The sequence below is a fragment of the Rutilus rutilus genome (genome assembly GCF_951802725.1).
Source record: "Rutilus rutilus genome assembly, chromosome: 8".
Lineage (NCBI taxonomy): Eukaryota > Metazoa > Chordata > Actinopteri > Cypriniformes > Leuciscidae > Rutilus > Rutilus rutilus.
In genome coordinates, this window is record NC_140222.1 from 46069903 (window position 1) to 46083174 (window position 13272).

A 13272-nucleotide genomic window follows, 5' to 3' on the forward strand; every position below is an offset into this window, starting at 1 on the left:
AGAAGTTTATTTTTCATTTCATCTCAAGTGTACAGTTGTAGTTTTATTTGTTGCATCGTGAAATAAATATTTCTATGTTCTGGTTCACTGTGTTGTGTTTGTTTCCTTTTTCTGTTTAGAAGATAACTGAGCCTTTAAATCTCCTTTATAAATGCTTTATAAGGCATAAATAGTCCTCACTTTAGATGAGCTCACAAAAATAGTTAACTGACCACTACTAAATGCTTTTTAACTACCTGAATTAACCATGAACTACAGTAGAAATACATGTTAATAAAGCATTTATTAACACACAAAGTAACCATCACTATATGTCTGAATAATAAGATGTATGAATGTACATTTAAATAGTTTATTAATCATTTACTTACACTTTCTAAGTGATCTTATGAACCACTGACAACTCCTAAATAACTGGTTTGTAAATAATGAAATACTTAATTTAGAAATGATAAATTGATCATTAATAACGTATGAAAATACAATTATTAAACACATTATAGATGTTCTTATAAATCAAGAATAAAGCATTTATAACTGTATTTACAAACTGCTTATTAATGTTTATTAATGCTTTATAAATGAAGAATTAACTGTTTACTAATGCTTAACTAATGATTAATAGCGTGCAGTTATTATAAAGTGTTACCCATGTTTCTAATACACATGCTAACACATGTGGTGCATTATTGAATTGTAAGAGCCTCTTCCTCCTGTATGAAACACATTTACACATTAATCACACATTTATTTCTCCTCATAGACAGTAATGAGGCTCTTCTGTGGATCTCCTGATGGCCACTTATCCACTCATCTCCGTTTCACAGATTTAAACTGATGTAATGATTTATTAGGGATGTTTGGTGATCGATCTTCATCTACTCTCTAAGGAGAAACCAGAAGAGAAAACAATCAGTGTTCAGTGGAACAAAGTGAAAATTACTTATTTAATGACTTCCCATTATCCTGCAGAGATATTTCTCAAACAATATTTGAGTTTTAAGTATAATGTATTTAAAACATGAATGAGGCTCATATGTGTGTGTGTGTTGGTGTGACTGCAGGAGGACCTGCGACTCCTATTGAGTCACTGTAAAGGAGAAACACACTCTGATGAGTGTACGCCATATGGAATAAACCACAGCGAGCAAATACATGTTATTTTCAGTTAACCCTCAGAGAGTCTTCGTTTAGCAGTCACATTCAGTGCCTTCCCGGTCAGAAGTGACCGGACACCTAAAAATGAAACTTCCTCCATCCCAGTAAAAACCAATGCAATTTATTTTTGTTCTATAATATTTATTCTTTTTAATTTAGTATTTTGAGACAATTTGATTGAACTTATTAATATTTATGCAATATTTATAGTCCATTTTTTGCCATTGAAAATAATGTTTTTTTTTTTAATTATTATTATTATTATTTATTTATTTTTCTATGCAGTATTTTAGGTTAAAATAGAGACTAGGCTTTCAGAAAAAAAATAAAAAAAATAAAAAAAATCAATTTATTAAACATAAAATTAAATAAATCATGTTATTGCATGGGTTTACCACTAGATGCCTGTAATAGCTCTAAATGGAGATGCTTGTGAATTCTAGTTGTTTTTGGACCAAATTATTTACTTTTAAGATGTGGATTGATTGTATTTTTTTAGAAATTCTCAAATAATACTTTTTGCCAAGGTTTATAACATTTTATTAATTATTATTTTAATAATTTTAATAATTATTATATTAATTATATATATATATATATATATATATATATTATAATTATTAATTATGTTATGTTTTTCACTCTTGATGTTTTAGAGTACTTTTTTTCTGCATCGTGGCCGATTTGTAGCGAATTTTTGTGTTTTTGTCAATTTCCCATTCATTTCCTATGGGGGTCATTTTTGACCGAAGACCATGAGTGTGACTTTTTTTTACGACCACTTAGCATGCTCGGATCATGACCTCAATTTTTTTCTGTGTTCACATACCTAATGATAGAAAAGTCACCAAGTTTCGTAACATTCCAATGAAGCTGTGATTTTTAAAAATTCAAAACAGATTTTTTGTAATCTGAATTTATTGGTATGTATGTGTATAAAAGTGTGTTTGTATGTGTGTGTGTGTGGGTGGGTGTGAATTTTTTGCACTCTTGATGTTGTAGAGTGTCACCCCTTTACTGCGGTGTACTTTTTTTTGGAATCGTGGCCGATTTGTAGATTGTACAGACAAAAATTCAGAGAATTTTTGTGTTTTTGTAAATTTCCCATTCATTTCCTATGGGTCGGTCATTTTTGACCGAAGGCACTGAGTGTGACTATTTTTTTTACGACCACTTAGCATGCTCGGATCATGACCTCAATTTTTTTTTGCATACACATACCTAATGCCATAAAAGTCACCAAGTATCATAACCTTCCGATGAAGCTGTGATTTTTTAAAATTCAAAACAGAAAATGTTTCGGTCAGAAGTGACCGAAGACTCTCTGAGGGTTAAAACCTTTCAGTTAAATCTCCATGAGTTAAAGCCGTTTGTCCTCTAGTTTAAACATGTTTGTAGGCTCTTAGTAAATAACTGGGAGTAAAGTAAGTGTAAAGTAGTGTGACGTGTTGCTTGTCACAGTAAAAACACACTAAACATTTCTCATGTGAGCTAGACGCTGTGAGCTGAAGCTGGAACTGCACTGATTTTAGCAGGAGTGCAACGTTTTACTAGCCTGGGAAAACCCAGACAACTTCCGGCAAATTTAGATTTGCTCTACAAGTAGTCTGGCAAAGAGCTCATTCAAGCCCATTTCTAATCCGTCGAAATCGCGGCACCAATCAGAAACGTTGGGGCGGGCTTTACACGATGACGATCACTCTGATTGGTTTTAGGTCTATCCAATTGCGCCCAGAGGCATTTGAGCGACGTCCGTTGGTGAAGCGCACCAACTTTTAAATGCATTATTATTTTCAAATTGCAAAAAACACATGAGGACAGTCTCCATGAAAGACCTACTGGCAGATGAACGTGCTACTACATTTCTCTCCGAAACGGTAGGAAATTAAATTAGATTTAATAGAGGATTTTAACTGTGACAAGATGATTGACAGGGCAGTTTACGTGACAGGATGCACGCGACAGATCCGTCTGATAAAGATGACGAAGTAGTATGTCCCAAAGCTTGCCTACTTTTTTGCTACACATTCAAAAGTAAATACCTTTTCTTCACAAAAAGAGTACATACTTTTATGGCGTAGTGTAACTTTGGCGAATTGGGACGCAGCATATGGCTTTACACGATGACGATCGTTCTGATTGGTTTTAGGTCTATCCAATTGCGCCCAGAGGCATTTGAGCGACGTCCGTTGGTAACACCCCTTTGGAAATGAGTAATTAATGAAGCTTTGCCAGACCATAACTCAGTTACTACTGAGAATGGTCTGGTTTTAACCAGGCTAGCGTTTTACTACAATCTGACCAAGTCTGTTTTCACACTGAAATGATTCACTATTACTGACACAGTTAATAAAGCAGGTGTTGATGTATAAAGCTGTGACAATGAGCTTTTGTTCTCTTTCCTCCTTTGTGTTAAACATTTTAATCAACTTTACATTTTGTTCTCACACAAACCCTGTGTTGCAATAAAGCATAATGATAATGTCCTTTAATGAATGTTTGAAAGGTTTGTTCACATATCAGAGGTAAATGAAGATCTCTTTAATATCATAAAGTGATGTTTCCTCACCTCAGGACACAGTTTGAGTCTCGTAGCTCGTCTCTGAGCTGCTGCTTTGAGTCTCCTATCTTATTGTGTCTCAGATCAAGCTCTTTTAGAAACTGCAGTGCTTTTGAGTTAGTCAAAGACTGAGTTAAAGAAGAAACATATGTAATGCCACAGTTCTGTAAACTAGAAAGACAAACAGAGGAAAAGAGATTATCTTACAAACAAATCATTAGGTGAAGATGATACAAATCTTGTATGTGAATGTGACTGACCTCAATCTCTCCAGTTTACAGTGTGAATCCTTCAGTACATCACATAAGTGCTTCACTCCTGAGTTTCCTAGTTCATTCCTGCTCAGGTTCAGCTCTCTCAGGTGTGATGGGTTTGATTTCAGAGCTGAAGTCAGGATGAGACTCTGTTTCTCTGTAATACTGCATCCATTTAGACTGAAGACAGAAAGAGAAAATGCCTCAGATCCATGTTCAGTTCATGTGTGAGTTAAAATCATCATTAATAAATGCCATACAGTCATTAATACACCAGCAAAATCATGGAAACTTAATGATATGAACAAGTCTGTTAGTCAGTTAGAACAAGTCAAATAGATGAAACTAGTTACAATCCAAGTCTGGATCCGTCCTCACTCCACAAATAAGTGAATTTATCACTGTAGATTAATATATAGGATCAATATAGAAACAATAGAAAAGTTAACATTTAAATGGACTGATTTCACATTTTCATCATCAGAAAATCTTGTACATGAATCACAATTTATTTAAAGTAATTTTTAAAGTGTAGTTTACAACCTCTAAATACATTTTGCTTAATTCAATTCAATTCAAATTTGTATAATAAATTACGTTTTGTTTTTGTTTTTACGTATAATTTGTTTTAATAAATTACGATTTAGTGAAAAACACCATTAGTCCAGTATAACTGTAACTCTGTCAGAATAATCTACTGTCATTTGTTACGCTGTTTTTAGTCTGTTATCACTTCTGTATTGTTTCAAAGCAAAGATTTGTCAGATTTCAGTATATGAAACAATTTTATAGCCACAAAGTTTCAAATGCTTCACAGTTTAATGCTCTTTCTACTGATACACATAACAAACCGTTAACTACTAGTATTTCTGAATCTTTCTTCAGATTGAGAAACACCAGAAAGTGCAGTGCTATAAATTATGAGACTTGAGTCTAGTTGCCTTAAAATAAAATAAACAGTAAACTTTAATCACACTGTAACTGCTGTACAATATAATGATACTAACTCTAGTTTCTCCAGCTTGAATTGTGTGTTCATCTGTAGATCACTGAGGTTTTTCACTGCAGAGTCTCCTAGTTTATTCACGCTCAGGTTCAGCTCTCTCAGGTGTGATGGGTTTGATTTCAGAGCTGAAGTCAGAGCAGAACAACCTTCATCTGTCATATAACAGCAGCTTAACCTACATTAGCAGAGAGAGAGAAAAACAAACTCTTTATTTTCTTTCAAATATCAAAACACTTTTTCTTTCTTGTATGTGAATGTGATTGACCTCAATCTCTCCACTTTACAGTGTGAATCCTTCAGTACGTCACATAAGCGCTTCACTCCTGAGTTTCCTATTATATTCCCGGTCAGGTCCAGCTCTCTCAGGTGTGATGGGTTTGATTTCAGAGCTGAAGTCAGGATGAGACACTGTTTCTCTGTAATACTGCATCTATACAGACTGAAGGCAGAAAGAGAAAATGACTCAGATCAATGATGGACATCTTATTAACCATTTAAGCCCTGAAGGCATTAAAAAAAGTAAAGTATCAAAACTCCAAAACTAAATCAGAGAGTTAAAAGGTGGGTATCATTTGATAGAAAACTTTTTATATTTTTAGTATTTTTTTATGACATTTGGACAATCTCATGCTGAGACACTGCTGATAAAAGACAAAAAAGTGTGTTCAGGGAAATTTTACATATCTTTCTTATTTGACATGCAATAATTCAGGAAGGAAATATGGTATGAGGAAAATATATATTCCCCTACATGTGATCTGCATCTGGATCAAATTTTGTGGTGAAAGCATAAAGTAATCAAAAGTTACAGCATTTGGACCCAAGCTAGCCTTTTTGTTTAGCCCTTGATACCTGGAAGGCATTATTACAATTGTTGTTCCTCTGTGAGGAATATCTTGAGTCCACAATTAACATAATCCATAGTCTCGATCACATTTAAATCGGGAGCATCCACTGTAAGTATGTTTGTTGTATCCTACTATTTCAAATGACATATGACACATGACTATTGAGCTGTATGATGTTTTTGACATATTACAGTACATGGTACCAAAAAATATTTAATAAATTCATAAATTATGAAAAAGTTCAGACTTTAAGCTTTGAAATGACACTTATTTTGTGTTGATCAAGGCAGTAGTTTGAACAATATGATTATATATTTTTTCGTAGCTAGGTGGCATCGCCAGCGGTTCACTCCGGTTTAGAGGGACGACTCAGAACTCGTCATCGAAATGGTTAGATGCATTAAAAAGCAGAGTTTCTAAGCTTTGAAGTAATTATCCATTGGTTATTCCATTCAGTGGTTGCTTAGTAATTTGATTATGATTTTTTTCATGGGGGTTATAGGAGTTAAAGAGCTACAGCAGGGATATAGTCTGTCATTTAGTCCAGGGCTCCAGACTTACTTTTTGCCTTGGTTGCACTGGTGCGCCTAACTTTTTTATTTAGGTGCACCAGCACAAAATTTGGGTGCACCCAAATTTTTCCTCGGCTGTATCACCTTTAACGCCACAATTTTAAGGTCACCTTTTTATCACGCTCTATACACATTCATATATATTATGTAAATGAATTTAAACAAGAAGGTGTAGGTAAAAACTTTTATTTATTTTTTGAAGCACAATTATTAACGGTATTCCTACTCTTACCGATACTGCTTATCGATACAGTACTTTAACTGTATTCTTATGGTTCTTTTTGTTTTATATATAATAAACAAAGATAAACAATAGATAAACAAAAGATAAACAATTAAACAAAGATACACTTTATATAGGCCTACACAGTGCTTTAATTTCAGGAAGGCCTACTACTGTTCAGGCATGGTCTAAAAAGAAATCTAATAAAGTAATAAAATGTAAAATAACACTGTAAAATTTATCATAAATAGATTAATGCTTATCAAAGCTGAAGTTATTCTTTCGAGAGCTGTGAGTGATTTTTCTCTTGTTGTTTGATTTGCAGTAATGGCGCAATCGTCAGCATGTTTATTAGACTGCGGCCCCTTTAAGACCGGGTGCAGATCTAATAGGCTACTGATGCACCATATTCTCCCAACTATTTCCATAACTACGTCCATTTAAGACATAAACTGTTTTTAGTGAATCTCAAAGCCGGTAATTTTGACACGCTTTTGTGTACAATTGATCGTTTAGACGCGCACAATCTGCACATGAAACCGAAAGTATAATTTGCTTGTCTCGGACTGTTTCGGAGCGCGCGCCGCCATGCGAACAACATCTCTTGTGTTTTTAATAGCTCTTTCAATTATTAAACGCGTCCCGCAATTTAGCAACAGTAGCTAGACTGCATTTACAACAATCACCGATCGTGCTGATTCTGATTCTGAGTTTTAGGGAGAAATGACAGCGTAATGCTGCGAAGGGAAGAAGTTGCGCGTAGATAGTTTTTAATGGTTTTACCTCAATATATTATTTTTTATAATCTTTGGAAGCCGAAATTTAAAATAAAATCAGACTAATATAACAGACCTTAAGTGTAACCAGGCTACGTTTGAATGTTTAATTCTGTCCTCCGTCGTCACTCATTAAGCAGGGCTGTCGTGTTGTGCGAGCTGTGGCATCGCGTGAGAGAAGAGTGGGAGTTCCGTCAAAGGAGAACAAACGCCAACAAACGTTCGTGCAGAGGCAGCGGATGCGAGGACGTTAGGTGCACCGGTGCGACCTAGGAAAAATGTTAGTCGCACACTTACAAAACTTGGCCGCATATGCGACCAAATTGGTCGCACTCTAGAGCCCTGATTTAGTCTATAGTTCCCATATTCTGCTTGTAATCGTGTCACTAGTTCTGTTTGCTGGAAACGTCTCGGTTACGTATGTAACCCTCGTTCCCTGAGTAGGGAACGGAGACGTTACGTCGGATGACGACGAATGGGGTTTCGCTTAGAAAGCCTATCATCTTCGAGTATATAAAACGAGCCAATGGCAAAGAAATGCCATGGGTCTGCGGAATTTGCATAGCGTAACTCCGCCCCACCCTGGGGGTATATAAGGAAGTGCGCTGGCAACATGCAGATATGTCTTCGCTGAGGAGCCGAGACTGAACTCAGGCGTTCCAGCGGTACAGCGGAAGTGGCAGGGAGACGTAACGTCTCCGTTCCCTACTCAGGGAACGAGGGTTACATACGTAACCGAGACGTTCCCTTTCGTAGTCACTCCGAGTTACGTCGGATGACGACGAATGGGGTTCCCAGTGTAATCACGCCACCTCTCGACTGTCTTCCAGTGCCCTGCGTAAGTCTGAGCTCCCTGTCGTGAGACTAGCACGGACGAAGGAGTCCTACTTAACACAGGAATACCAAGGTACACTGGGAAGCATATCTCAGTGGAATATGCAATTATGCCCAGCCCGAAGGGGGGGACTTGGAATACACATATGACCCCGGGGGGCTGCATATGGAGTATCACTGGGGTGTCCAGCCGCAGGTGGAATCTTTCAACCCCAGGGGTGGTAAGGTGGCTTGCCAAGGGAAAGACACATGCTCAGAGAGGCTTACAGTGGAATACACATGTGGGGGTCACCCAGAGGGGGAACCATGCACATGGAGGCACCTAGCCAAGCGCGAAAGCTGCCGTCGCAAACTCTGGCGTTGATGTCGTCAGTGCTAGAGGAGACTCAGGGCTTAATAGGCTCACCTGAGGAGAATATCGCACGTATCCCGTCCGAAGAGAGGAATGGCGAGCAAGAGAAGACACCTGAGCAGAATCTCTTACCGGCTAGTTGAAGCGAGTACATGAGAAGAAACTGGCTCCACTCGGAGATTGTAGAATCTCGCGAATGTATTAGGTGTCGCCCAGCCTGCAGCTCTGCAGATGTCTGTTAGCGAGGTGCCATGCGCTAAAGCCCAAGAGGATGCCACACTCCGGGTCGAGTGGGCCGTCACACCAAGGGGGCATGGTCGACCTTGCTGCTGGTATGCCAAAGCAATGGCGTCCACTATCCAGTGAGACAACCTTTGCTTGGAGAGAGCCTTTCCCTTCAACTTCTCACCATGACAGACAAAGAGCTGGTCCGAGGTCCTGAAACACTGCGTTCTGTCAACGTAAGCACGGAGGGCGCGTACTGGACAGAGCAGTGCCAAGGCTGGGTCTGCCTCCTCTAAAGGCAGCACTTGCAGGTTCACCACCTGGACTCGAAAGGGTGTGGTGGGAACCTTGGGCACATATCCAGGCCGGGGTCTCAGGATCACGTGAGAGTTAGCCGGCCCGAATTCCAGGCACGCTTCGTCAACCGAAAATGCCTGCAGGTCCCCTACCCTCTTGATGGAGGCCAATGCAACCAGGAGCGCTGTCTTCATTGACAGGAACTTAAGCTCCACTGATTGCAGAGGCTCAAAGGGAGCACTCTGCAGGGCAGTTAAAACCACTGAGAGGTCCCAAGAGGGTACGAGGGGAGGACGAGGAGGATTCAGTCTCCTGGCTCCCCTCAGGAACCTGACGATCAGGTCGTGCTTTCCCAAAGACTTACCATCAACTGCGTCGTGATGTGCGGCAATAGCGGCAACATACACTTTCAGGGTGGAGGGAGACAGCCTTCGCTCCAACCCTTCTTGCAGGAAGGAAAGCACGACACTGATGGGGCATTTCGTGGGTTCTAGATTTTTAGAAGAACACCAATTGACGAAGAGGTTCCACTTCAACGCATAGGCATGTCTCGTGGACGATGCTCTAGCGGAAGTGATGGTAGCCACCACCACTGGTGGTAGGGTACTCAAACCTGTCCAGGAGCCACACGTGGAGGTTCCAAAGATCGGGACGAGGGTGCCATAAGGTGCCCCGTCCCTGAGAAAGCAGGTCCTTCCTCAGAGGAATTGGCCAGGGAGGTGCTGTCGCGAGGAGTACTAGTTCTGGGAACCAGGTGCGGTTGGGCCAATACGGGGCAACCAAAATTACCTGCTCCTCGTCCTCCCTGATCTTGCGCAAGGTCTGCGCAAGGAGGCTCACTGGGGGAAACGCATACTTGCGGAGGCCCCGCGGCCAGCTGTGCGCCAGTGCATCCGTGCCGAGCGTGCCCTCGGTCAGGGAATAAAATAGGTCGCAGTGGGACGAGTCGGGGCAGTCCACCGGCTGGGTGGAGGCAGCAGCGGGCCGTCGGGGCAGAACGTGTTTGAGAGCTTCAGTCTGCTTCTGGGCGGTCGAGAACTGCTGGGCAAAGTCCTCAACCGCCCCGCCGAAGAGGCCAGCCTGGGATATGGGAGTGTCGAGGAACCGGGTTCGCTCGGCCTCACGCATATTGGCCAGGTTGAGCCACAGGTGTCTCTCCTGGACCACGCAAGTGGACATCACCTGACCCAGGGAGTGTGCGGTCACCTTCGTCGCTCGGAGAGCAAGGTCGTGGCGGCACGCAGCTCATCAAAGAGCCCTGGGTCAGTCCTCCCCTCGTGCATGTCACGCAACATCTGGGCCTGGTAGACCTGGAGTGTCGCCATGGCATGCAGTGAGGAGGCCGCCAGCCCCGCAGCTCTATAGGCCTTCGCCACAAGCGTCACCCTGGCCGCCAGCCGAAGTACCAGCTCTCGTGGAGCTCATAGATCGGGGTGCGAGTGAGGGGACTCTACCATGAAGGTCATTGAGTCTTGACCGCAACCGTGCGATGGGCATGTTCCCGCAATGGGAACATGACTCATCCACAAACGCTGCCTTAGCGTGCTCAATACCCAGACACACAAGACAGCGATTGTGCCCATCAGAGTCAGAAATGAATAGACCGCAACCAGAAGTGCACGGGCGAGGCATCTTTAAAAAGACGTGCCGCGTGCAAGCTCTTTTAGAAAGGAGATTTCTCCGCAAATGCTGAAGCGACCAGGGAGAGAACACACAAACACTGGCAAATCACTGCACAGATAAGCAGGGAATGTGCACTCGCTGGAACTCGCTGTCACACCAACACTTGGAGAGAGGCTCGTTCGAAGAGAAGAGAGAAGAATCTCAGGATTGGCTTGTGGAGTGAAGTACATCAACTTGGCTCCGAAGCAAAAACATATCTGCATGTTGCCAGCGCACTTCCTTATATACCCCCAGGGTGGGGCGGAGTTACGCTATGCAAATTCCGCAGACCCATGGCATTTCTTTGCCATTGGCTCGTTTTATATACTCGAAGATGATAGGCTTTCTAAGCGAAACCCCATTCGTCGTCATCCGACGTAACTCGGAGTGACTACGAAAGGGAACTGTTGTTTATTCCGTCATTTTTTTTATTATTTCTTATAATATATCTCTTGTTTATTGCAGCAGCAGATGCAAATCTCATGATATTTCTGCAGAACAACATGTACACAATCAGTGCATTGTTTCAAATACTTTAACCCCCTGAGGTCGGCGGTCTCGCCGGCGATACCAGCTCGCTTTTTTTTAATCAGTGTAAAAGAAACTCATAAATACTCTGTTGACTTTGATTTTCCATAGGAGTTTCATACATCAATCGATTCTGTTAAATGTGTATTATTTTTGTGTATACTCACAATAAAAACAAAGTGTTGTGCTTTTCGCCAAATTAAGAAAAATAAACACGGAGCGAGTTCTGCCTTCTCTCTGTCCGTGTAGTCCATTCTGAAACGCGTCCGAAAATGAATCATAACTCAGCGAATACTTCTCACACAGACACGTGGTATATGTCTTTATGAAGCTTGAAATCTCTTCTTTTAAATGAAGTAATTAATATAAAAAACAAATGTTTTCAACTCATGTAATCCGTTTGAAAGCAAGGAGAGGTACCGTTTTTTCCTTCTGCCTCATTATCTCTATAATGAACCGAGGCCGCCCCGCCCCCGGCGCTATTCACATGGTAAATAGTTTAGGTAATCTATGCTTCGCACCCGCCCCCCGATCAATGCCTTGAAAACACGAAGTTTCATCAGATCAGATTCACTGATAGTTCATCGCGTTTAGAGAGGATGGCTCGTTTCTCCGGTAAAGACGCCCTTCAGATGATTCTGGACAGCGAGGAATAACTCACCTTGGCTTTTCCTCAGAGGAAGATTGTAGCTCAGACGACGAACGGCAGCATTTTCAAGAGCGAATTGATCACGCCGAGTAAACACCGAGTTTTCACGTGAGTAAATACGTGTACTCAAGTGGTCTAGTGGTAGAACATTTGCCTAGTGTGTCAGAGGTTCTGAGTTTGAATCTGCACTCATATTTTTTTTTTTTTTTTTTTTTTTTTATCAAATCAGATTATGTTTATCAGTGGTTGTATATCAGGCAGAGACATGTTTGTGTGTATTTTGTTTTGTAATTTCACTGGAACGAAAAGAGAGTCTCCACAACGGATTGAAGCGCACGTCCGAGTGAAGACTGCGCGAGCCTAAAACAAACACAGTATCCGCGTCTGACTCGCGGGAATCCACGGCGCAAACCTGTGAGGGGCTGTGTTTTCTCGAGCCCCATATCAGCTCGAGAAAACACAAGTTTATTCGGATCATTACTTGTTTACACCGTCTCGCAGCGCTGTGAGGAATAATAATAAGGGAAAATGTCCCTCAAAAGGTAGATGTAAACAAACTATTAAAAGGTAAATATAATTTTTTTCTTTAAATAATTTTTATTGTGTTTTATTAGTAACAAATTTGGGGAGAGGATAAATATTCCAAAACTGAAAATACAGTATGAGAATTAACTGCACAATTACTAGACATGTTTACCTTGGATATTATACAATTTGCAAGCACAATTTGTGGAAAAAAAAAATGTATATAAAAAATATAAATAAAATTTATTTTTGTGTATAAATATATACACATATATATGTGTGTGTGTATGCACATATATATATTTGTATAAGCAATGTATTAAACTGCAAATTAACATTTATATTCCTTATAATAAAAATGAAAGACCTATGTTACAGACATATGAAAGACAACATTTCGTTGATTAGTTTTGGATAGATTATACATTTTTACTGTAAAATATCTGCCACCTCAAATAAGCTTTTATTTGCCAATTTTTTGTCAAAAATAATCAAATAATCAATCAAATCCTTAACTTTGAAATATGTATGATAAAATGTATACTTTAGTTTTTACAAAGAAAGATTACACTTGAATTGTTGTTTATTGAAATATTTACAAGGTAAATGTAAACAAACTATTAAAAGGTAAATATAAGCCTTTTCTTTAAATAATTTTTATTGTGTTTTATTAGTGACAAATTTGGGGAGAGGATAAATATTCCAAAACTGAAAATACAGTATGAGAATTAACTGCACAATTACTAGACATGTTTTCCTTGGATATTATAGGCCAATTTGCAAGCACAATATGTGGAAAAATA

At 39.9% G+C, this 13272-nt stretch overlaps 1 protein-coding gene across 1 annotated transcript in view; it reads right to left on the reverse strand.

Annotated features, from left to right (window-relative positions):
• Window positions 1–265: 265 nt before the first annotated feature.
• The window catches only part of LOC311294797 (NACHT, LRR and PYD domains-containing protein 3-like), a gene marked incomplete at its 5' end in the record, with an annotated part of 57829 nt that continues 44822 nt past the window's right edge, over window positions 266–13272 (reverse strand). Inside the window, 5 exons of the mRNA XM_084415825.1 lie at window positions 266–885; window positions 3728–3889; window positions 3979–4152; window positions 4980–5153; window positions 5244–5417. Coding sequence (XP_084271951.1) covers window positions 879–885; window positions 3728–3889; window positions 3979–4152; window positions 4980–5153; window positions 5244–5417 — 691 coding nt within the window. The 3' untranslated portion in view covers window positions 266–878. The remainder of the gene's footprint in view (window positions 886–3727; window positions 3890–3978; window positions 4153–4979; window positions 5154–5243; window positions 5418–13272) is intronic.